Below are 24,571 nucleotides of genomic sequence, written 5' to 3' on the forward strand. Positions count from 1 at the left end.
GATCCACCGATGAACATGACAAGAAATTTGCAATCAAGTGTCCAAACGCTAACAGATAAATCCACCGACAAAACAGGGATGTCAAATCAAGTCAACAACGATGGGCCTTGTGTTAGATCTTTAATATTTTCAATATCTAGTTTCTTTCCTTTTTTTTTTTCTGTCGTCATTTAGAAATATTGCACATGGTCATCATGCCTGCTTATGAGATCACACTCGCCTCACTCATCCTAAAATTCCTTCTCCAAAGCAAGGACAATTCATTTTCAAAGCACAATCATACAGTACACACGCATTACATAGGTACGCGGGCGCGTGTGTCTGTGTGTGTATACACATATGTCTGTGAGGGTGTTTGCATGCCAATGCACATGCATGCAGATGGGGCGCACGGCAGCCCCTGACCCCCACTTCCTCGGGGGATTGTGATAGTCTTCTTTCACCTGTGTGTATCGGATAGCCTGAATAGATAGTTTTGTCTAATAGATCCTGAATGTAACTGATAACAGTCAACATGGCGGACAAAATAGTCGTGGCGACTACAAAAATACTGTCTAGCATGAAAAATATACTATTGTCCTTGTCGATGCTGTTGCTGTGTGACGACAGAACGAGTGGTTGGTCATGTTAACGCACTACCTGCATGTGCCAAAACGTACACGCACACCCAAACACAGACCTAAAATGCACATATATGGAAAAAAAATAAATCGATGAATATATATATATATATATATATATATATATATATATATACAGTATATATATATTCACATCGAAAAGTTTAGAGAAATAAAAGCGATACCCATAATAACAATCACTACCCCTCCAAACTCTTCAGCAAAGGAAGCCAAGAGCCACAAAGTGCTATTCAAATGTTTGTTTGTTTTTTACTTTTAGTAAAGTTACACACTATAATCTCTTCAACAACAACAATCGTGCCATTCATTTTTTCTTTTATACCATAGCTCAGAAATTACAAAATGGTATTAGGGCCACACTCAAAAGAAAACGAATAATGACATCGGAATACGACTGCTACTACGAGGGTGACGTTGTAATGCGGTGACATTCGTGATTATGCCGAAACAATTCACAATCTTATGAGAATAGTCATACGTTTAAAAACTTTTTTTAGATCGGCTTTTTGTCAAAAATGCAACTTGTTTTTTTTTTAATCAAAATTATGTCCTAATTATTTCAGAAGTAAACTCATATTTTTTGTTTAAAATTTTACATTAAAAGATACATTCCCAGAAAAAAATTGCGAAAATAGCCTTAATTTAAAATTTTAAAGGCTTTTTCTTTAAACACTACTTAATCCTACTGAGATTAAGTCTTCCCCCCCACCCCAAAAAAAGTCGTCATGTTACAAAAGAGAAAGAAAAAGTCATAAAATGAGAATAGTCAGTTATTTTTAAAAACAAAACTGTACTACTAACTTGATAAGATTGTCTGTGTGTCATATTTATAGCATATAACGTGCTTGCGAAAAATGTTTCCCCCCACCCCCCCTATATATCTACATAGATGGAATGGAGGCAACTTGTTGAATTTGTTGTTTGTGATTGTTTTTAAAAAATGAGTAAGGCATTATGCTTTTCGGCTAATGCTCATTTCATGCATTAACATCCTTCCTTAAATTCTCATCATCAAATTACATCTTCTTCTCATAACATTGTGATTTTTTTTTCACTTAAAAAAGTACTTTGTTCTTGTCGCATATATATATATATATATATATATATATATATATATATACACGTTTTGTTTGTTTTTTGTTCCCCCCCACCTCCCAGCATGGCCCTAATACTGCTTCGTAAGCTACAGCATCACATTCTGCTCACTCACTTGACTGCATTGCTTGTGATTCTCTATGGCACTAGCCTCCCCTCCCCCCCCCCCCAAGAAAAAAACCCCCTCCCAGAATCCCCAGAAAAAAAAAAGAAATGTCCTATTGCACCATTTGATGGGAAAGGATAAAGTGTCGATAAGGGAGGGAAGAAGGGAGGGCTCCAGAGACTGCCCTCCAGAGCTGGTCTAGGATCTGCTTTCCCTGAACTGAACCTGAACCAGAACCATCCTGAGCTACATAGCGCTTGACCCGGGACCAGTGCTTAAGGGCACTTTCTAACAACGCTTGAGAGAGGTACAGCGAGGGAAGGTGAGGGGGTGGGGGTGGGTGGGTCAAAGGTGATTGACATGTGGAACAAGGTTATTGTCTGCTCTACTAAAACAATCTCTAAAAACAATACTTTCCTGATTGAACTTGCGGCGCTCTCGCACGAGACGGGCCACGCGGATTGTGCAAACACCTGATTTCAACATTTTACAAAGAGACACAAAGGGGGAGGGGCGCAACCCCTCCTCACTCTTAAGATATTTAAAATCAAGATTGCGGTCATCGGGACAGATAATATCCTCGCCCCATTCTAAGTCCAAAGTCTTTTTGTTGTTGATGTTGTTGTTGTGATTTTCTTGACTTGATGCTGGAGAAGAAATACAAGCCACGAGAGAAAAACAGGCCATGGTAAAACTGCTCAATTTCCACGACAAGCAGAGAAAGCGACAGCGTATCCGACAGGGGAGATTCGGACAAGAAGTGTGGTTCCAAGTTTTTTTTTTTCCTTCTCTCTGTCTGTGAGCCTGACATCTTGTGGCTGCTTTGCATATAAACCTTTTTTGGGAGATTCGACCTTCCATCCAGCTTCTATCAAAAAAAAAAAAAAAATCTGTTTCGGTGCCTCCATGTCCAAACACTCAGAAGGGACAAGGGTTCAGTTTTCCGACATGGTCATGACGGAAGGTGCAAAGATTCGTCACAACGGAATCATGCCGAGATCTCTCATTTTTGTCTTTACAATCGCTGACTAAACTGTGCGTGGGGGCGGGAGGTGCCCATGGGCTGGTCGCGGCGCGGGGGGCACGCGCCGAACTGACTGCGTGGGTACGTGTGAGTGTATGTGCATGTGTGTGTACTTCAGTGTGTGTGTGTGTGTGTCTTGTGTGTGTGCAGCATCGAGGGGCCGTGGAATATCAGTGGAGGTCTTCAGGGTTGTGGTTTTGCGTCCGGGACCCACTGTGCTGAGGAGTGGACGGACGATGAGGTCAAGTCAATGGCAACAGAGGGCTGGCTGGCAACAGCTGAACTGCATTTGCACAAGAACAAGTGACAAAGTGCCTTTTTGATGTGCGTGCGTGAGTGCGTGTGTTTGTGTGCGCATATGTGTGTGTGTGTGTGTTTGTGTGATCCTGGGAGGCGGCTCCTGGCTGCCTGCATCCAAGAGTAACAGTCTGATTTGCTAAGTGTGTGTCAGCCTCATGCTGAAGATTATATCTGCACCATGGTGTGTGTGTGTGTGGGTGTGTGTGTGCGTGTACCACAGAGCTTGTGTCCGGACTACAAACTACTGTACAAATGTGCTGAGGGCAGACCTGGGCGTAGAAATAGTACTTTTTCCTCCGGTGAATATTGATTTTTTTTGGGGGGGGGGGGGGGCAGGTGGGGGGATATTATTGTTATACGACTGCATTCCACAATGATCCCGCCCAGGTCAGATTAAGAGTAAGCGTCTGCATCCAAACTTCTTCGAAACTTTCACTTTTGGGCTTCTCCATCTTGCGGGCTTCAGTCGTCCGGCTGTTCCGCTCCTCCTCCCGCGTCCTCCTGCAGTGACGGGTTGAGGATGGAGGAGCTCTGCGCGGGTGCGGGGCTGCCGGCCTCGGCTGAGAAGCAGCCGCCGCCCTCCAGGGTCCCTGGCGTGGCAGCCTGCATGATCTTCTGGCGGACTTCGCGGATCTTTAACTGCAGGCACACCTTGGTGGGGAAGGTGTCGGCGTAGCGGGACTGAAAGGCTGCCGTGGCCTGAGCTGCAAGCGAGGAAGGCACGGCAGGAAGTGCGCAGGGATTAGTGCTGTGCTATTGATCATTTTAGTTTGTCCGGAAAGTCTGAAGAACATACATCAGTTTCCAATCGAGCTTCAGGATGCCCCACTGGCAAAAATTAGAGCAGCTAACTCTATAGAAATGTTTTAATCTCAATTTAAGACTTAACATTCTTCACTCTCGCATGCGGTGAAACCATTTTAATCTGTTGCCCTGCCTCACCCTCTGACATCTGGATTACGGCCTGTTTTATTGCCACTTCTCATCTAACATCACCGGCTCCGCTCTAGCTCAGAGAGGACCTCAGACGACAATGATTGAAGAGAGGCTGTTACTGCTTTGATTCTGTATCCACTGCCCAGGACAAGATCTGAGGAGGGACTACTTGCCCAAACGCGTTGCTGAGCCACGAGGAAAAGGTCGTGAGAATAATTTCTCAAGTGTGACACCAGCAGATTGCCCTTAGAGCAGCTACTGCTGAAGAAAGCTCTCGCAGTCTCGCATTGGTTAAATCTCAGCTAGTATGCAACTCTCTCACCTTACCTCACACTCTCAGAGATGGATTTTGTGTCTGTTTTACTGACTTCCTCTTTCAGTATCAAAGAAAAACACTTCATGGTACCACTGTGTTTGGTTACCAAGAAGCTTTTTGGATGACAGGATGCATTTCAATGGTCCAAATATTCTTAGAGGGAGTCATTAAAATTCTACCCCATGTTTTGTGGCCTAAGATTTCCAAACGTCATCATCATGTTTCAAGTGTCTTCAGCCGTGGCTCACCTGAGGGGAAGAAGCCATGTTCCTGAAAGAGCTGCATGACGAGCGCTCGCCGCTGGTCCAGAGTTCTACGCAGGGACGAGAAGGGCACCCGGTCCAGGTCTCCTAGGAGATCCTCTCCCTCCATACCTGCGGGGTCAACGGCACGAGTGAAGACACTTAATGGATGAGCTCCGAGCTGTGACTGGCAGCCGGTCGCCACGCCGGTCCCACCTGCTCTGTCAAAGGTGAAGATGTCGCCCTCGCACTTGGTGGCACTTTTCGGAGTGTTGGGCTCCGAACTGCAGCTGGAAAGGCGGCGGGTCTTCCTCCTCGGCGAGCTCGGGTCCTCGGTGGCCGCCTCCAGTTCTTGATGGGCCAACGAAGGAGAAGAGCAGGGATGAAAAACGAAGCAGGGAAAAGATATGAAGAACAACGTGAGGTAAGTAGAATGATTTGTGTGGGAATTGCGAGCGAATACTAAAGATTGAAATGCTCGCCAATTCATGATGTGTTTCACTGGATTGAATCTGTCAAGACATATGGACGGAGGAGGGCCACATGTAAAATGTCTTCACTCATTTTAAATGGAGAAATAGGAAATATCAGAAGGACAATCTAAATCAGAGAAATACAGCGGGGGACGACACAAAAAGTGTTTTCGCATGTTACCGGTGGAGTTGCGCCTCTTCCTCCGGTAGCTCCCCAAGATGGCTCGAGGGGACGTGGCCAGACTCTGCAAGGTAGGTGACGGGAGCACCTCCGCCGGGTTGAACTCTGGAAGCTCGGCAAAACGCTCCTCGAAATACGTCTCAGACAAAAGCCTGCACGGAGAAGCGAGAGTCAGTAAAATGCCTGCTGTGAGAGGGCCCTCGCTTCAGTCGGCATTCACTTGTCGTGAGGATCGGGCGTCTTTTTGAGCGGCGGCGGGCGGAACTTGATCCTCTTGGAGGACGCCGCCGGCTCTTTCTCGGCAAGTGGAGGCGGCGGCGGATCCAAACCTGAAGATGGCGGATGAGGAGGAGGTGGAGGAGAAGAAGAAGGAGCTCCAGCCTGTGATGAGAAAAGCACAAGAGAATTCCATGTTGCGTTTGGAACTGAAGCGCAAATCTCACAAAAGTCTGCAAGTTTAATACTAACACAAGGCAAAAAGGGGCCCACGAAAATAGCATCTATGTCGAAGTAGTTCTAGAAGTTTAAGTCATGGAAAATTGAACACAAACAGCACAGTAACACAACAATCTCAATAAAAGTTGTCCAAGTGCCTTGCTTCAACCTTTATGGATTACTATGAGCTGGACGACTGAAAATCGACACAGATGTGAAGGGAAAGAAATGTTTTCAACAAGCCTCGGGCATTTAGGTCAATCATATTTTTTATCCAGCGAAAAATGACTATCACTGGAATTTACTGTGTCACTCAGTTGTGAAACTCTTCTTTGTATGTTAAGCACATCTGCATTATACTGCCTCCTGGTGGCCAAGGCACATACAGAATTGTGAATGGGCAGTCAAGCATGAAATCATGATGCACTTTGGCCATGTTTCTAAAAAGTACTCAAGAGTATTGCAGTGTTTTACATATTCATGACTGAGAGTAGCAAGAAACCGCTACATAAAATCCAACACGTGACAATATAGGGGTATGGATAACGTAAATGCTCAGTTCAACTAATGTCACCTCTTCCTCTTTCTTCATCTCTCGTCCTCGTGTCTCATCCCTGCTTTCCTTGATCTTCTCCTCACACGCTTCCTCGTCCTCCTCCAGCTTGACACTTTCCTCCTTGATTAACTGACCAATATTGTCGTCTTGTCTTTCTGCAGAAGGCGGAAGATTTCTGACTTGACAGTCCACCACCATGAGCGCTACTTGTCGTCTGCTTGAGCGCTGAGCATCATGGGCCATGTAGTTTTACCTTTGAACTCCTTGACTTCTTCATCTCTTTCCTCCTTGGTGTCCGGCTCAGCAAACTCCTTTTTCATCTCAACCTGCGCCGTGGCGGAGGGCTTCGCCGCATCTGGAGCATTTATGGCAGGCGATGCGGTTGTCACGGTGAGCAGGCTGGACGCCAGCGGACCGGCGGGGTAGATGGTGGTAAGAACCTGATGCGGAAAATCATTTTGCCGTTAATTAGACATTAAGCTGGAGGACATATTTTTCTCGAATAAATACAAATGGATTTTTAGGAGATGGCTTCCGCCATCCAACATTCAAATCACAAATTTGCTTTTAAAATAAAAAACGTTGCATGTTAAACACACATTTGAAATGTGTTCTTTTTCACTTCCTGGTCTTTACCTGCCGAGCAGTGGAGGCGTTAGAGGCGGTCTTGACATTGTGGCTCTGGCCGCTCAGGGCGGGAGCCGGAGCCAGCACAGGGTGCCCGGCCGGCGCGATAGTGGTGAAGCCTAATGTGGTCAGGGGAGACGAGAGAAAGGCAGCGCCGGGCAGCGCCGGCGGTACCTGGGCTTGTTGGGGAATCGTCATGGTAACGCCCGGACTCGACTGGACATAGGTGATCCTGCGGGCAAGATGCTAGGCTATGAGTGTTAAGGCTAAACTACAACAAACATTCACAGTATACGTTACGAGCAGTTCCGATTTTCGAGTTGTGCGCCTTTTAAGTATAGTACCACGTTGGGCCACAACATGCTGGGCAGCACTGAGGTTTACTGGAAAGGATGCTGCGTGATGGCTAAGACGAAGAAGAGAAGTCATTGCTGTCGTCCAATAACATTTCTTCATCATTTTCATTCAAAAACTCCAAGCAGGCATCTAAGCTATGGCCGTAATGAGGTTCTTCATTTAAACAAATCTAATCCTTTGCCGCCATCTAGTGGCATTTGTTGGTAACTACACACAGTGTAAACCGGTCAATTCCTCGCGGATTCAGTTAGCAGTTTCACTGTAGTAGCAAAATTAAGATGCTCAGCTAACCTGGTAGGCGGCGTGGTCAGGATGAGGGTCTGTGGGGGCGCGGCGCCGGCAGCCATCACCGTTGCCATGGAAACAGGAAAAGCGCTCCCATGGTGAACGCTGCTTTGGACCACTGGCATGGGAGCAATCTGGATGATCTGTCGAGGACCGTGCATCGGGCACAGCAAAGTTTACCACAACAGTGACACCACATGTTGGCTATGACACCATATATTAAAAAAAATATCATCAGATGAAAGTTGTCAGGAAATTTATGATATTTAATTTCCTACTGTGTCATCCTCGCCACACAATTTTCACACATTTACGGTTTACCAATCTCTTGTGAGTCCTGCAATATTTGCTCAACTATTTTGCTCAAATTGGTTGAAATGTTTTGTGTCATGACAAAAATGTCATTGATTAACTGTAAATGATCCGAGGAGGAATATATTCGTCAAATCAAAAATTGTTTCTGTCAACATTTTTGTATTTATTTGTCAAGTGGTGGTCTCTCCATGTGCAGACTCCCACCTTGTTTCCTGCGGCGGGGCCATTTTGCACAGGAAGAGGTGGCGCCACCAAAGAGACGGGCGCCTGCGGAGGCGTGGACCCGGATTGGACTGTCGCCATGGGAACCAACATCTTATTCTGCAGCTGGGCTTGAACTGTGAGAGAGAGAGAGGCAGGGAGGGACAGAAAGAAAGAGGAAGAAATTAATAGAGGCCAGACTGAAGCAACAGGTGGGCGGGATGCACTGAGACAAGGGTGGGAAAGGACAGTTGGAGTGACTGAGTCATAGCAATTTTATTTTGAAAGGCTAACGGCGTCTCACCTCTGCTTCCTGTCACTCCCGCCCCTGAGTGCGGCATGCCATTCGCCGAAGGGCACTCGTCAGCGGGCACCGAGCCCATTTGTTGGCAGGTGAGCTCAGGCGGAGAGGGGATCTGGGGGGCCGGCAGGATGTACTTGGGACCGCTAGCGGAGGGTGGAGGTTCGGGGGAAGTGGTGGCAGTGGGTCTGATTACAGCTAGCGGGGGCGGCTGGGCGTGAGGCAGGAGCTTGACAGGCTCGGCGGGCACCAAGGAGCCCCCGAAAGAGAAGTTGGGACCAGGAGAGGCTGAGGACAGGTACCCACCCTCTGTGGTGATAGGCAGCTGCTTCCCTCCAATCAAGATGGTGGCTTTGTTGTCTTGCACCGGGCAACCGAGGGTGATGGCGCCCTCGACAGGATGCACCGCATCCTGGGTGTTGGGCGTGGAGCCCCCCACGGGCAGAAAGGCCACCCCCTCGCCTTCTCCTGCAATGCAGCCGCCCTTGCCGTACTCCTCTGCCGCATCGACGCCCATCTTCCTCTCGCTCTCACACTCGTCGTGAGGGGCGGGAGGCGAGGGGGAAGTGAGGGAGGAGCGAGCCAGTGGCTGCAAGCCAGGCTGGAGGCGAGGGAAAAAGAAGGAGATCAAAAAGAAAAAGTAGAATATAGAATCTCTGACTTGACTTTTTCTTGATGGCGTTTGCGTAAATTTGAAATGTATAATATGGTGTGCTTCGTGCTCGGGTTTGGCGATATGATCTTAAAATATAGATTTTTTTCCATTTTTAATCACCCCGCCGACATTATTCTTCTGGGAGGTGCTTCCATTTCGAGCTTTGTAACAGTTATTTTTTTCCTGATTTTTAAATTATATAACATCAATTTCCACAAAATTGCTTTTCCCTTTTTTTGAGCAAAACGTAGCAAATATTTTGGTCACCGCTGTACTGTGCTGAAAAACACTGATCTATCATTAATTAATTGATTATCACTGGTCAACAACAAATTTGAATCAGAGAAGGCTTTATTTGTCCCTGATTTACACTGACTTAAAAACATGATGTAAACCTGATGTGCTCGACAAAAAAAAACAACGAAATCAATTAAAACAAATGAATCCAGAAATTCACTCACATCAGATGAAAAAAAATCGTAAAATACTATTGATGAGTGTTTTCAATTGCATTTTTTGTAGTCAACGTATAACGTATGACTGGATTTGAAGTTGATCAATCGATGACGTCATTGTAATTTTTTTGGGTGGAGGGGGAGGTTCACCCCAGCTGATTACAGCTGTACCCAAACTTTTTGTGCCACAGATTCGTTATAACGTCAAGACTTTGTTGAGTTGAATATCCTCTGTCAAGAGGAGGACTGGAAAATGAGATGAGACACGAGATGAACCATTAATTTCCTAATGCAGAGTAGTAAAATCAAGTCAACTTGACATGAGGGCTCAGAAAAGTCCAATAAAAAGCATTTCATCAACCAGCCCTTCTTCTTCCCCCGATGCTTTTTCGTCATGTGTATATATTTTTTGTTTTATCGCTTTGTGAAGCACTCTGTTGTTTCAAATCAAGTTGGACGGCCGGCCATACCTGGCCATCGGGCTCGTCTTCGTCGCTGTCCGTCACTCTCTCCTTACACTTGAGGTCAATGGAGCCTTCGGGACACGAGTCCTCTGTAGACAGATGCCACCCACGTCAAGTAACAGTTGGTAGCAACATCGGAATTTCAAGTGGAAAAGGGTTCTGTTACATGCACTGTGAATATTTTTTATTTTTTCTAAAGATAATTTTAACAAACAATTACAATATATATTTTTTTTAATGGGGCGGCCCGGTAGTCCAGTGGTTAGCACGTCGACTTCACAGTGCAGAGGTACCGGGTTCAATTCCAGCTCCGGCCTCCCTGTGTGGAGTTTGCATGTTCTCCCCGGGCCTGCGTGGGTTTTCTCCGGGTACTCCGGTTTCCTCCCACATTCCAAAAAAACCATGCATGGCAGGCTGATTGAACTCTCTAAAATTGTCCCTAGGTGTGAATGTGAGCGTGGATGGTTGTTTGTCTCTGTGTGCCCTGCGATTGGCTGGCAACCCCCGCCTACTGCCCGAAGACGGCTGGGATAGGCTCCAGCACCCCCCGCGACCCTAGTGAGGATTAAGCGGTTCGGAAAATGGATGGATGGATGGATATTTTTTAATGCTGCTGGACCACTCACCCATGACATCATCATCCCCCTCTTCCTCACAGATGACCATGCGCTCCTCGTCACTGGTGACATCCTCGCTAGCTCCGCCCTCAATGTGGGAGGATGATGGCAGCAGTTGCCGGTTGCGCAAAAAACTCGGCCCATCCTCCTGTCCATTTTTATTTTTTTTTAAACAACAGAAAAAAACCCCATGCTAAAATAAAATTAAGACTGTTAGGTAATTGTTACATTCAAATGAGCAACTTTCATGTTGTGTTTCAGCCCATTTTCTGTTCTTCATACACCGCATCTTGATCCCATGAAACGAGTGTCATGGTAAAATAGACGTGAACACTTTTTACTTGTTTTATGAGATTCATTTTATGATTTCAGATTTATTTGGGGATAACCGGTTCACGCGCTGCAGCAGTGAGTGCTGCTCGCAGCGGGTGTGAACTCATTGCTTCTGAGACAAGCTGGCTCTCTCCCGCGTGATTTTTCTGTCTGGCACACTTCAAAGGCATTGAAAAGCTCAAAGATGTTTCGAGATCGCACAAAGACTCGCTTTCAGCGGCGTGAAGGACACATGGCGGCTGTGGTCACACACACACACGCACACACGCACATACTCGTGTTGTTTACATCGCCTGCATTCACGCTTTTGCTCCGGAGGGGAGATAATCACACACGAGTATGGGGTCCTTGCAGACAAAACTCTCTCCCACCTTCTCGCCGTCTACGCGGCGCTCCAGGCTGTGCACGGCACTGTGGGAGAAAGCTCTGGGACGGGGCTGTTGGCCGCCGAAGGCCTCCCCCGCTTGGCGCTCGCCTCCACAGGTCCATGGCGAGCTCAGCAGCTTGCCCTCCAGCGCCTGAGACTCCAAATGCGGGTCTGGGGGGGAAAAAGGAAGAAGACCTCAAATGGTGCATCATCTGGATCCTCTGATAATGCAATATTCATACACCGGTGCCAAGTTTATATACAGGTTTGATTCGTGCTCTTTCCTTATGGAAACGAACGGAGGAAAACAGTAGTTTATAATATTATACTTTATAAAAACATATCGACATAAATTAATTCAACAGAATGTAAAGCATTCAACAGTTTTTGAATAATCATAAACTCATTGTGGCTTATTCTGGTTTGCACGAATTGGCCACCAGGGGCAGTAGACAATAAATCAGGCAGACAAACGAAGAAGAGTTTCACAACTACAATACTACACAAACTATTGCACTGTAGTAATTGTCTTAAGCTACGTTTTATTTCTTCCTTCACTGCATGTGGCTCAGTATGCAACAGTAATGTTATGAATTATTTCAAACAGGATAAAGAATATATGCCTGTGAGGACTTTTTTTTTAATTGCAAAGGCTGCGAGAGGGGTAATCCTATGAAAAAATATGATAATAATAATAATAATAACATGGTTAGCATTACAACGCTCGAGGTTTTTCATTCAAATGGTTTCAGTTCTATCACCATCCCAAACAAACCCCTCGTACCTATAGTTTCGGACATGCTCCTCTCCCGTGCCTCCTTGGAGGCCCCGCGGCTGTCAGACAACGACTTCCTGCGGTCCTTGTTGCACCACTTCCAGTCGGGATGTGCTCGGAAGTGGGCCTCCTTCACCTGCCACGGAGAGAAGGTTCAAACAATCACAAATACAGCACAGACATTCTTTAAGTGGTTAAAAAAAAAAAAAACGATCGGATAAAATGGACAGTTGGGATGGAGGAAGCATTGACATTTCAAGCGGCTACAGTGGACATATAAAGTCTAAAAACACTTGTTCGACATTTGTGATATAAAAGAAATGACCATAAGATTGATTTAAGCTCATTCGTCCATTATCTGTACTATTTAATTGATTAAATAAAATAAAAAAATCTTTTTGAAAGGGGAATTAAACATACACAACTGAGATGTGATTGCACAAATGTTTACATCCTCTTTTATGTTCAACAATGAAGCAATGATATTCAATCATGTTCATTGGGAGTCACACATCTGCCACGGGTTGAAGTGCCTCGAAATGACAGTCAGCTGTTCTAGTAGGCTTTTCCTGACAGGATTTGTGTAACTTACTTAGTCACGATTATCTAGGTAGAGTTACAGTTTCTTGGTTGGAGTTACAAACTGGGAACGTGGCCGTGTTCAGAATGAAAAAAAAAAATTACATTAAAACGCATGTTAAATGGTAATCAGCAAGGCATGTGATTAACCCCAAATAAATACATTTAAAATATTCAACTAGGTTAGTTTTTTTTTTTTTTTTTTTGCGTGGGGGCTTTCTCGCAGAAGTCAGAAGGTTTTGTGTTACCACTAACTGTTATTTGGAACTGTTCATAATTGCCTCCACCTTGAGCTGAAGAAAAACAGCCCCAAAGCACGATGACGCCTCTCTGCAGGTAATTTGACAGTATTTTATCCTGACTTCAATAATGTCATTGTTCTTTCTTATACAAGCAAGGTGGGGGAGTGGGAGGGGGGACTCATGAAGAAACTCCGTTTTTTTAAGGCCATATCACCCAGCCTTACCTCACACACAAGCAAAGGTGAAGTTTAAACACGACTCCTCTAAAAATAGCCCGGTGATGTAATGCAGTTAAATCGTTTTGCCCGCGTCCCGACCTGGAAGGCTAAGTCGTGGTACTGCTGCTTCTCATTGGGGCCCAGCGCGTACCACCACTCGCCCAGGATCTTGCTGACAGTTCGGTTGTCCTGGTTGGGGTGTCGCTGGTGGACCAGGGCCCGGTGGCGCTTGCTGAAGATCATGAAGGCGTTCATTGGCCGGCGGATGTGGTCTTTTTCCCTCTGGTGAAAGAAAGGAGCAGATGTTAAGAATGATATCAGGGAGTTTGGTGTGAATTTGGTGATCATGGTGACGAACCGACCTTCCTATCTGCGTCTTTGGGCAGGGCACTGAGGGACTGCGAGCGCCTCTTGGCGGGGCCACGCGAGGGCGATGCGTCGTTGGCAGCCACGCCAGGGGAGAAGCTGCAGTGCGTAGGGAAAAAAAAACAACAATATTTGCAATATAAAAAAGAGTGACAGGGTTTGATCTTCTTTGATGAAATAAAAAGGTGACTTCATCTCCAAAAATACCATTGTAATCTTGTAAGATGACTAAATTAAGTTTCTTCGGGTCGCCTTCTTTCCGGGGGGAGACGCCAACAAAAAATTAAAAAATACAGCTTCATTCTCAGACTACAATGTTTCCTCTTGATAAAAATAAGAGCAAAAGAAGAGAATTCATCAATCAAAAGTGAGCGTTGTTATCTATATGCAAAAAAAAAAAAAAAAAAACAACAACAACAACTCATTTTCGACACAGCTGCTGCAATGGCCCTCATTCGCCTGTGTACCTAATGAAGTGGCCGGTGATGTAACGTCTGTTGCCACAGCAACTCCTCAGCACAAGTGACTGAGTCAACACGCGAACGACACCTGAGCTGTCCTGTCAAACTGCATGTTAAAAAATGCTAAGGTTAAACAAACACGTTGGATTTGTAGTTCGTGCAAAGTCAGAAGATGGGGGAGGAGGAGGAGGAGGAGGAGGAGGAGGAGGAGGAAGCTCTCCTTTTTGTCGGCGACAGCGACCTTTTGTGAGCGCGGCGACCCTGAAACATTTCTTTGACAAAAAAAAAAAAAGAAGCACACTCTACAAACCAGACAGCCTGTCTGAGTCAGCGTGAAAGAGCAAAAACAGAATCAGACGTGATGAAGAGCTCAGCCAGCTGTGTGTGTGTGTGTTTGTGTACTGTGCACAAACACACATGCATGCACACAGAATCGCACCATTTTTGTCGCACTCTCAGAGGAGGTAGATTTCACAACACAAACGAGTGTGTGTGTGTGTGTGAGAGAGAGAGAGAGAGAGAGAAGAGTACCCTTGAGAGGATGAACACGTGGTGCTTCCATGGAGTGCACACACAAATCAAAGTGCCATTTCACAACGAGAGAACACGACTACACGCACCACTAGCACTTAATCCTCATGAATTCGGACAGAAAAAATATGCCTTTATTATTGTAATATTCACCATATTCATATTACGATATTTTGGTGGGAAATTTGGATTTATTGTCATAATGCTGAAGAAAAAAAAAAGACTTGAGATGACACTTTTTTTTTTGCAAAAATAAAATAATAAATACCGCTTTACTCTCGTAACACTAATCATGATGTATTAATTATTAATATTTATATAACTATTCCTGTAATATGACTTTGTCAAGATAACTTTTCCTCAAAAAAACCCCGACATTATTATTGCAATATTTTTCACTCCAAAACATCACATCTTTTCAAACATTTGCCGTCGTACACTTGGAACATTCCGCTCTCTTTTTTGAAAAATTACCACTTTATTATTATAACTTTTCAGGGGGAAAAAAAAAACCTCAACCAGACTTTACTCTCCCAAAAAAACCTTTTGTTAAGAGTATGATTATTCTTGAAACTTACGAGAATAAGAAAACCTTTGTTCGTCTCACAATGGAGAAATTCCCAATCTACAGCAGAAAAGTTATGAAAGGAAGAAAGTAGAAGAACAAAAAGTAGAGGAGCTGCTGTAAAGGCAGCCACTCATAAAAACTGTTATTGTAAGATGACGACTTTCTAAAAATAACGAGCAGATTTTTCCTACAAAATAGTGAAAAGACCTTTGTTACAATGAATCGTGAGCGGCAAGCTGCTTTGCGACCTTGCTTCTGAACAAAATCTACAGCGCGATCGACTCGCACATTGTTGTACTTCCGGAGCCGCGGCGCACGTGGTCTGAAAACATGTCTGGTAAATGGAAGCAAATCTGTAAAGGCGGAAATTGTCTCTCAGTTTGTGATAATATTTGTGGGCGGCACGGTGATCGACTGGTTAGCACGTCCGCCTCACAGTGCAGAGATGCAGGGTTCGATTCCGGCTCCGCCCTTCCTGTGTGGAGTTTGCATGTGCTCCCCATGCCTATGTGGGTTTTCTCCGGGTACTCCGGTTTCCTCCCACATTCCAAAAACATGCATGGCAGGCTAATTGAACACTCTAAACTGCCCCTAGGCGTGAGTTTTTCGTCTCTGTGTGCCCTGCGATTGGCTGGCAACCAGTTCAGGGTGTCCCCCGTCTACTGCCCGAAGACAACTGGGATAGGCTCCCTTGTGGAGATAAAGCGGATCGGAAAATGGATGGCTGGATTCTTCACTGCCCACATCATCTCGACATGTACTCACGGGTCGTCGGTGTCGCTCTCCGTCTCACTGTCGGCTCCGCCCCTCTCCGCCGGGGTGTTGTTGTTACTAGCCGGGGGCGGACGTGACGGCGACCTCCTCTCCAGGTCGGGGGCTCGCCTGTCGCCCACCAGTGCCACGCCGCATCGAGGCTCTGAAACGTTGCAACACCACAAATCGCAATCACAAACCTAATTCCCATAAATTACTGACAAAGATATAGATTTTTTTTCGTTATTTATTTGGACTTTTCTCGAACCCCCCCCCCCCAGCTTTACGCTTTGTGAATTGCTAATTTTTGACTTACAAAAAAATTCTGATTATATTTCTTTTCTTGATACCTTGGCTTTGATTGATGAGTTGTTGGCCATCCACGGCGGGCTGGATGGCCGCTCCCGATTGGCCGGGCTCCAAAAAGGGGACGAGCGAGTGCCAAGGGAATACTGGCACAGAGCGAGGCTCCACGTTGGTCCAAACTGGCGTATGTTTGCATAAAGATGGACACACACACACACACACACACACACACACACAAAAAAGTAAGCGGTCATTCTTGTATTATTGCAACTTTTTTTCTTTTCTTGGACGTCACGAGGGCCCGATTGCTCGTCTGATATTAGCTCTTTCTATTTTGGGTTATTTCTCTCTCTGCCTGGAATTCATTTCTTTATTGTTGAAGCGTTAAAAGGACCCCCCCCCCCAAATTATTTGATTGATTATTTTGTTAATGAATTCACTGATTCATCAGTGATCAGAATTTTACGAACAAACATCATAATTTGCATCAAACAATCCATATTGGTCAGGCCCTTTCTAACAGATTTTTTTTTTTTAAATAAGTGATCCATCCCAAATCAGTGACACTTTGTCAGGAAGTTCCTTCAGCTCTAATCTGATGACCAAAATGAATCCCAACAAAGACACAATCGATATGGCACCAAACCAAAACAAAGGCATTCCAATGCAAGCTGACACGTTGAGGTGAAGCCACACCGCTGCTGAGTTGTCACTCCTGCCGCCACCCGCCTCACTTCCTGCTGATGCCAATGCGGCTGCTCTATATTTAGATTGAGGAGGAATCTCAGCCACAGGGGCCTACGCCGCCTCCCGTTTGTTTTTATATGTATTAAGTGACCCCCCCCCCCCAACCCCCCGCCCACTGTAGCGCAGTTCATTTCGGGTACTAATCATTTTAACAGCAGACAGGCAAATCTGAATTCACAGTTGCGTCCCTTCAGTGTAGTACCGCGTTGTACCACAAAATTACAGGCAGCACAGCACTGATCAAAATGTGAAATGGAATTTTTGTGGGTGGGGGGGAACCCTCAACATTTTCTTTTGAGGTCACGTTCCCCCAGCCCTAGAAACTAGTGTAATACGGAAAAGGCACTCAAACTTGACTATATTGAGGAAGTTACTGACTGCGAAACTGCGGAAAGACCACTATATGCTAGCATAAAGCGATTTGAGGGGGTTTAGACCAAACTATGTAGTTTGGTTGAATATTTTGGCTTTGAAAATTACAATGTTTCATTTTTACAGTCACCTTCATAAATGGAGGTTGCCTCGACTGCATTTTTTTTCCTTCAAGGCACGGTGGAGGCGAAGCTACGATACAAAGGCAGGTGGCTGGCGGCCGTGCGAAGGATATGTGTGTGAGGGCGTTTGCGCTGGGATAATCAGCTAGTGCGCTAATTCCTCCAACATATAACCATGACAACATGCTGGCCGTAAACCACCGCAGTTCGTTTTTTTTTTTTTTAGTGATCAGATACACTCAGTGCCCTCTCTGATTCTTGTGCGTGCGCGCGTGGGTGCGTGAACGTCCTGGTTGCACTCTGCGCTGCATGTCTAGACATGTCAATATTTTCACCCTTTGAGAGTTTCACTCACACTCCTTATCTCATACATGCACGCACGTTGGTATAAAGGGCAACACCCCTGGCACACACAAATCCACGCACACATAAATAATACTGGCTATAAATGGCAAAACACATACAAGACAAACAACCTAATTATTAATAATGAACAGCAAGGGTGGGGTGACCAGTATGAATAATTGTCGTCGTCGAAGTGGTTGTACACATGCTCACATAACCTGCCTCTGTAGTAAAGAATTCTAAAGGTTCTGTAAAGCGCTTTGTCACAGCAGCAGCAATTGTGAAAGTGCTAGATAAATAGAGATGTATTGTAAAATGTATAATGAATATAATTTCTACGGTCAAATAATCGTCTCAACCAATCAAGACCATTTCTTATTTTAAATCATATGAATGATCATGACTACCATAAGAAGAAACATGAAAATCCAAAGCTTTGTCCTAGAGTTCTCCCAAAATATTTTAATCAATATAAACGGATTTATCCACATCAAATGGGTTTTTTAAAAGTATTTTTCCGCATGAGACGAAAAAAACAACAACAACCCAACAAAAATTCCATGTTACCATCATAATCAAGGCATAAATTCCCCCTGGATAAATCATTTTGAAGTTTACCTAAAAACACAAAAAAAAACCCCATCTGCGATGAATACAAATTTAGATAGATCCAACAAAGCTAAAAGATGTTTTATTCCATGGAAGGATTAAAAATATGTTCTGCAAATGAAAAAGCAAATTACCTTCTAAACCAAGTCCCAATGTTTCTCTGGTTAAATAATCCAACTAAAACTCTCATAATGTGTTTTCGACAAGCTACAAACAGAACTAAATTTATATACCAATGAACCGTGGCCCGATAACGTCCCTAAATTAAACAATTTAAGAACCCTAAAATGACAAAATGATGGGAGCTCATATTCCTCCTCAAACTCATAGCGTCTGTATTTCGGCATAGTGGAGGTGTGGAGTGTTGTCATAGCAATGGTTTTATAGTATGTGATTAACACCTCCCTTTACTTTACTCACACAATGTGCCTCCACAGAATCACATCGCCAAAATACATGCATACAAGAAAGAAAGACACCCACAAGTTTCAGAGTGAGACCAAAGCGAAGACACTGTAAAGTCAAACAAAAAGAGACGCCAGAAATACAGATAGAAGATGAATAATAATCTCTTGATACAAGAACCTTCTCTTGCGGATAGAACATTCTCTGGGGACTACTCCCATTTCTCTGGACTAAACCTTGTCTTGGGGACTCGAACGTTCTCTGGGGACGAGAAACTCTTCTTGGAACAGGGTCTAAGACGTTCATTCACAGACTAGTACCTGCACTAGGAACTCGAACATTCATCTTGAAACTAGAACCTTCTCTATGGACTGGTACCTTCTCTCGCTCAATGAAGGACCTTTATGTATATGTCTATGGTAAGAGAATTCCTTACCCGTGCCGGGGCGTCCCATGATGATCTGCTTGCGGGGTGCAGGGTGCGAAGACTCGGCGGGTAGAATGAGTGGCAGGAGGGCCGTGGGTGTTGGGTGGCACGCAACAGGCTGTGGCAAGGCCCCAACGGTGGCCTCCTGGTGCCCCTCGGGTCTTCTCTCCATCCCCCCAGATCCTGACGTGGACAGGATGTGGCCTGCAGTGGTCGACGTTGAGCCGGCGGCGGGTGAACTTGAGTGGGGGGCGTGGCCTGATGAGGCTGGGGTGAGGGACTGCGCAGAGGAAGTACAAACTTTGGATCAGAGGCAGTGGACACCCTTGACTGGTCGTCAGCCAATCAAAGTCAGGGCACATATGTGCAGACAATGGATTTGTCGCCAGTCAATGTCACTGCTCAAAGTGACAAACAATGAACAGGTCACCGGTCAATGTTAGGGTACATACAGACAAATGAACTGCAACAGTCCATTTGCAACAGACGAAAAACTGCTTGGTCAACAGATAATGCCAGGGCACATAATTTAATACCCTTTGAGACTTGAAAGCCAAAGAGTACTGCTTGGTGGAATGAATTCAGGTTATCAAAACAAAAACAAGACTGTGTTTTTCTTACCGAGCTGGACGTTACCAGGACGAGGGCAGATGCAGGGTTGCGGAGGAGAACGGTGCCGTTAGTCGTGGCTCCGTTTATGGGAACAGGCGCTTGAAGGCCGGGAGGGACTGCGTGTTGGCCATGGCTCAACTCCCTGGATCGGCTCCTTTCCCGCCTTGCTAGGGGGCCATCAGAGAACTTGGCCAGGGGGACGTCGGGGTTGCGGACGATAACAGGAGAATCCCGCAGTGGCACGATGCGACGCGGAGAAGGTTCCTGGGGTAGCGGGGATGGGGGCGTGGGAGAGACCAGCATGGGTGGGGGTGTGGAGGCAGCAGAGGACGGGGGCCGGCTGGTGGAGCTACGTGGCCGTGGGAAAGTCAATGAAGAAGGAGTTGTCGGTTGACTCTGCGGGGAAAGGACTCTGAAGGCAGCAGGCCCGAGGTTCAGATCACCCCCAACACCTCCCCCTACAGCCACCATTTGTTGTTGCTCCGGTTTGGTCTGGTAGTCATGGACTGCTGGCAGTGGAGGAGGAGGGTGGCTGTCCAGCTTCCTCTTGCTGGGACTCATTGGCACCGTAAAAGTGAGGTTGGTGTGACAAGTCGGCACAATGCCCGAAAGGTGTCGCTCCCGTTCTGTGCTCAGAGAGCCCAATTTTGTGCCACTCAGCTGGCGATGACGGCGTGCGGATGGGGCAGTTATGGGACTGAAATTTGCTGGGCGGAAACCACCAAAGAGTGGAGAGGGAGACGGCGACGGGGTCGGAGAGAAGGGGGACTGGTTGGAGATGGGTGAGTATGAGGGTGTGCCTGAACGGGAACCCCCCAAGGACACCAGCATAGTCGCCGCTTCACATTCATCAAAGTCAAAGCGAGAAAGGTCCTGGGGGAGCAAGGAGGGGAGGACCAGACGGGGCCGGGAGTCTCCTCCACGGCTGCTGGCCTCGCTGCTTTCCCGGGAAGTCTCGTCCCAGTCAAACTCGGAGCTGGCTCGGCCACCACTTAGTCGCAAATCAGACGGTGTCAAGGTCCCCGTGCTGCTGGACCCTCCTCGCTCTCTGATCCCCCCGCTGGCTTCCATCTCCTTGGTCCTCATGGAGAGGTGCCTGGAGCAGTATCCTCGGCGCTGGGATTCCTTGGAACAGCCTTCGCGGGAGCACAGCCTCCTCCACTGCTTCCCGTTGAACTTCTTGCGGATGCCGGTTGGCGTGCACACTACGTCTCCCTTCTTGTACTTCTGCTGGGCGGCTGTCAGTGGGGTGCGCGAACGTGAAGATGAGGAAGAAGTGGAACCAGAACCCCCACCTCCAGTGGAGGAGACACCTCCTGATGCTTTCTCCACTCTAGAGGAGGACATGGTGGAGGAGATAGCGGGCAGGGGCGCGAGCTGGGCAGCGGAAATGACAGCGGTACTAGCTGCGACAGCTGCAACGGCCGGATCCAGACCGAGCAGTACCGGGGAGGGAGGTGGGTGGGGGTTTAGGGCAAGGTGGCCGGAGGGAATTCCAATTCCCTGCACCACAGACAGATGAGGATTGAGGTAGCCGGGTGGGGCCTTAGACACAATGTGGCGGTGCTGAGGAACTGCCATGGGTTTGGGCCCCGGTATAAGTGCTCCCATGGGGACCATGTTGAAGCGGGACACCTCCATGTCTTCCTCAGGGGTAAGTGGCATGTACGAATGATGTTGCTGCTGTTGCTTTGCAATAATCTCCCTTTCTCTTTCCTGCTTTCTCTGGAGATCTCGCTCTCTTCCGAGATCTTTTTCAATGTCCCACTTGCGGCCAGGAGCCAGGCTGAGGACTGAGGCCGGTGTGACTGGAGTGGTAATGCTGTGTCCTGGTGTGGAGGAGACAGGAACCATGCAAGGGTACACCCTGCCCAATAAGGGCCCGATTACCGGTGTCATCCCCCGGCTGAGACGACACACCTCCTGCTCCACGTCCATTTCGTCCCTGTCTTCCTGTGCCATTTCATTATCTCGAGCACCTACTTCGGTCTCTCTTGATGGTAAGTCCAAGTCCCAAGGCGGCACCAGGAGCCGGAGTGTTTGCCTGGAAACCCAAACAGCCTGGGTGGCACTGGCCGTGCCCCTGTCACCCTCAGATGAAGCTTTCTCATCAGACAACAGAACACGGTAACAATTAGCCACCGCTGGGTGCGTATCCACCTGAGTCACCACGCCTTCCCGGTACCACTGACCCCCACTGCCTTCCTCATTGCTGAAAGGCACACAGACACGGGTGCCAAGTGGAATAGGGTGCACACCAGGTGGAGGGGCATCGAGGATAAGGTCAACAACCCCTGGGGGGCTGATGTTGCGATAAGGATAACGGCAGAGTGTCTTTTCCCCATTCAGTTGCACCTCCAGGCTTCCAAATTCGCCGTTGACTCTACGGACCACACCAGCACAGAACACCAAGCTCGAACCCTTCCCATCGTTCCTTCTTTCAGCTCCTCCATCCTCATCACTTCTTAAAAGCTGACGAGCTAGGACTCGTTGATTTTTTAGTCCCCTGGCCAGGGCGTCAGAGAGCGCATCAGGGAGACTGCAGGGTGGGCGTGAGGAAACATCTACGACCACCTCCAGGTCTGCCGAGTGCTCACTGGCCGTGTCTGTGGAGGAGCAGCGAGGTAGAGGGCTGGGCGACACTCGCTCCGTATCCTTGACCCCCTCTACCCTTCCTGGCCTTTCCCTTTCCCCTCGCAGTGAGAGGGTAGGTGGTCCGGGGGAACCGTCCTGATGTGGTTCTCTGCTGTCCGCCATCAGGCCCCGACATTGACTGTTGCCATCAGGGTGTGAAACACTTATGGGACTACCTGAACACGATGACCCCTGGTTCAGGGCCCCACCGCCAACAAGAAGAGGAGGAGGGGTCCTGGCGACAAGGTTGCCATGGTTACCCCCAGTAGTAATGGAACAGTGTTCAGATGTGTACTTCTTCTTGGGAACACGGGCCTTAAAGGTGGCAGTTTTGCGACTGGACGTGGGATTGGGGCTGCTGTTGGCGCTTGGTGTGCTGCTGTTACTGCAGCTGCTGGCATTGCTGTCACTGTGGCTCCCAGCACTCAATGCCGACTGTCCGGATCGATTGTCTGGCGATGCTAGTAATTTACCAGAGTCAATGACAAGCGATTCTCCGTCGGAAGAGTCCCTGGTTCTGACGGGATCTGAGGACTCTGACTGTGATGAGAAAGAGAAGTGATCCTGGCCTTGCGCGGTTCTGTCTCGGTTCTCATCAGAGTCTCTTTTCTCGCCTCCTTCCAGGACCTCGCTGGCACCCCGCCGCTTTCCCCCTTTGGCTCGGGTGGAGGGGGGGGAACGCCGACCTTGCTTTTTAATTGGCTTCATCTTGTCATGAAGCCCGGATTTCCTTCAGGCAAGACCGTCTCCTTGTTCTATCCTGCTTGCTTCTCCTTTGCCCCCCCCCCTCTTTTTTTCTCTCTAGTTATGTCTTATAGGGCACCTCACTGGCATCGCTTCTCGACCGGGGCAACTTCTTCACTTGCCACTGTTTTATTCCAGAGATGCTGAAAGACAGAAACGAAGAGCCAATCACAATTTGTACAACTAACCAACACAACAAGAGTGTTGGCCGAGTTTCATCCATCCATTCGTTCGTGCGTGACTGGTCCGGAAATTATTTATCCACTGTAAGTATACATTTCATTCCTTTGTCGATTGCATGCCAATAACGTACAGTGATAGGCAGGACAAATAATGTTCTGTTCCACTTGATGTCAGATGGCGCACTTAAACTATGCCAACACCTGTTAAAGGTCATACAACAAATAATTTTATGATCTGCTACTAAAGAACACGCACCGCACAGGAATGACATTTGTGGGTCCATAGAGTCAGGATCCTCATTATTTCCAATACATCTACTTTTTGTGACAATTTTGTTTGGTGCTTTGTCGTGAGATTTGTTGTGCGGTAAAATATGTGCCTTAGCTTTATAAAGATTTGGGAAATAGTCCCATTTCATTTGAGGTACATGTAAACACTCACGATGCGTGATCCGGAGCCTTTCTCTCACTAAATTACTATCTTCCTCGCAGACAAATAAACAATGTTCGGCAGTAACACTTGGGATAAAATCTTTCCTGGCCTGTAGGCCTTCGTCCACATAAACTCTCGCGAACGAACTTGGAGGAAGCGGAGAGTTGTCTCTTGTTCATTTCTGATGACTATTTAGGCAGCTATTGATGAATTGGCGTCGTAATGAATGTGACTCATTGACACTCTGATAACGCGCCGTGGTGTTACACAAGATGTTGTACTCACATAACAGTGCATCCATACAAGGTGGCTCGCAGGCTAAACGCTGGAGCAGCAGAGCGGCTCAAGTAAAAAAAAGGACAAGCACTTTGCAGTTTGCCTGGACAAGTCTTCCTATTCGCTCTCTCTCTCTCACACGCACACACACACACACACACACACACACACACACACAAAACCACGCACACTGCATTTTATCTGGGGAAGCAGGGGCGGGGGAATTCCTTGTTCGCTCGCATACTTAAACCCTCCCTTTCACTCTGTCTTGAACACCCTCCACCCACCCTCATCCTCGCTCCTTCCTCCTCTTCTGTGGCGACCTTTATCTGTTTACTGTATTGCAAAGCGGCGTCAATCCGCCCCGACTCACTCCATTTCCTGTGGAAGAGCATTACCTAACTTCCCCTTTTACTTCATTCCTCCTTTTCGCAGCTCACGCTCACGCGTGACCGACGTCTCCTATTGACTTGGACTCGTCACTGACATTCAGAAGGGATGAGTCCTAATGACTAATGACACTTGTGCTTCCACTCAAAACAAAAAAACAAAAAACAAAACCAAAACAACAACAACAACAAA

At 47.0% G+C, this 24,571-nt stretch overlaps 1 protein-coding gene across 2 annotated transcripts in view; it reads right to left on the bottom strand.

The window, feature by feature from the left end:
• Nucleotides 1-103: 103 nt before the first annotated feature.
• cica (capicua transcriptional repressor a) overlaps nucleotides 104-24,571 on the bottom strand; it is a 29,706-nt gene continuing 5,238 nt past the window's right edge. The window contains exons 2-22 of one of the 2 annotated variants that reach the window (XM_086136373.1): nucleotides 19,730-23,241; nucleotides 19,118-19,388; nucleotides 16,126-16,260; nucleotides 15,788-15,938; nucleotides 13,459-13,561; nucleotides 13,196-13,378; nucleotides 12,067-12,193; nucleotides 11,287-11,453; nucleotides 10,592-10,730; nucleotides 9,972-10,054; nucleotides 8,395-8,992; nucleotides 8,094-8,227; nucleotides 7,581-7,717; nucleotides 6,942-7,164; nucleotides 6,559-6,745; nucleotides 6,324-6,460; nucleotides 5,535-5,695; nucleotides 5,315-5,466; nucleotides 4,877-5,011; nucleotides 4,667-4,792; nucleotides 104-3,870 (exon numbers count right to left, since the gene is read on the bottom strand). In XM_086136373.1, the coding sequence (XP_085992499.1) occupies nucleotides 3,629-3,870; nucleotides 4,667-4,792; nucleotides 4,877-5,011; nucleotides 5,315-5,466; nucleotides 5,535-5,695; nucleotides 6,324-6,460; nucleotides 6,559-6,745; nucleotides 6,942-7,164; nucleotides 7,581-7,717; nucleotides 8,094-8,227; nucleotides 8,395-8,992; nucleotides 9,972-10,054; nucleotides 10,592-10,730; nucleotides 11,287-11,453; nucleotides 12,067-12,193; nucleotides 13,196-13,378; nucleotides 13,459-13,561; nucleotides 15,788-15,938; nucleotides 16,126-16,260; nucleotides 19,118-19,388; nucleotides 19,730-23,062 (6,924 nt within the window). In that variant the 5' untranslated portion in view covers nucleotides 23,063-23,241 and the 3' untranslated portion in view covers nucleotides 104-3,628. Of the gene's footprint in view, nucleotides 3,871-4,666; nucleotides 4,793-4,876; nucleotides 5,012-5,314; nucleotides 5,467-5,534; nucleotides 5,696-6,323; nucleotides 6,481-6,558; nucleotides 6,746-6,941; nucleotides 7,165-7,580; nucleotides 7,718-8,093; nucleotides 8,228-8,394; nucleotides 8,993-9,971; nucleotides 10,055-10,591; nucleotides 10,731-11,286; nucleotides 11,454-12,066; nucleotides 12,194-13,195; nucleotides 13,379-13,458; nucleotides 13,562-15,787; nucleotides 15,939-16,125; nucleotides 16,261-19,117; nucleotides 19,389-19,729; nucleotides 23,242-24,571 lie in introns of those variants that run through there. The other variant, XR_015103671.1, reaches the window with a different exon arrangement.

The sequence above is a fragment of the Hippocampus guttulatus genome, chromosome 18 (assembly GCF_054856545.1).
Source record: "Hippocampus guttulatus isolate MCC_2025c chromosome 18, RoL_Hgut_1.0, whole genome shotgun sequence".
NCBI lineage: Eukaryota > Metazoa > Chordata > Actinopteri > Syngnathiformes > Syngnathidae > Hippocampus > Hippocampus guttulatus.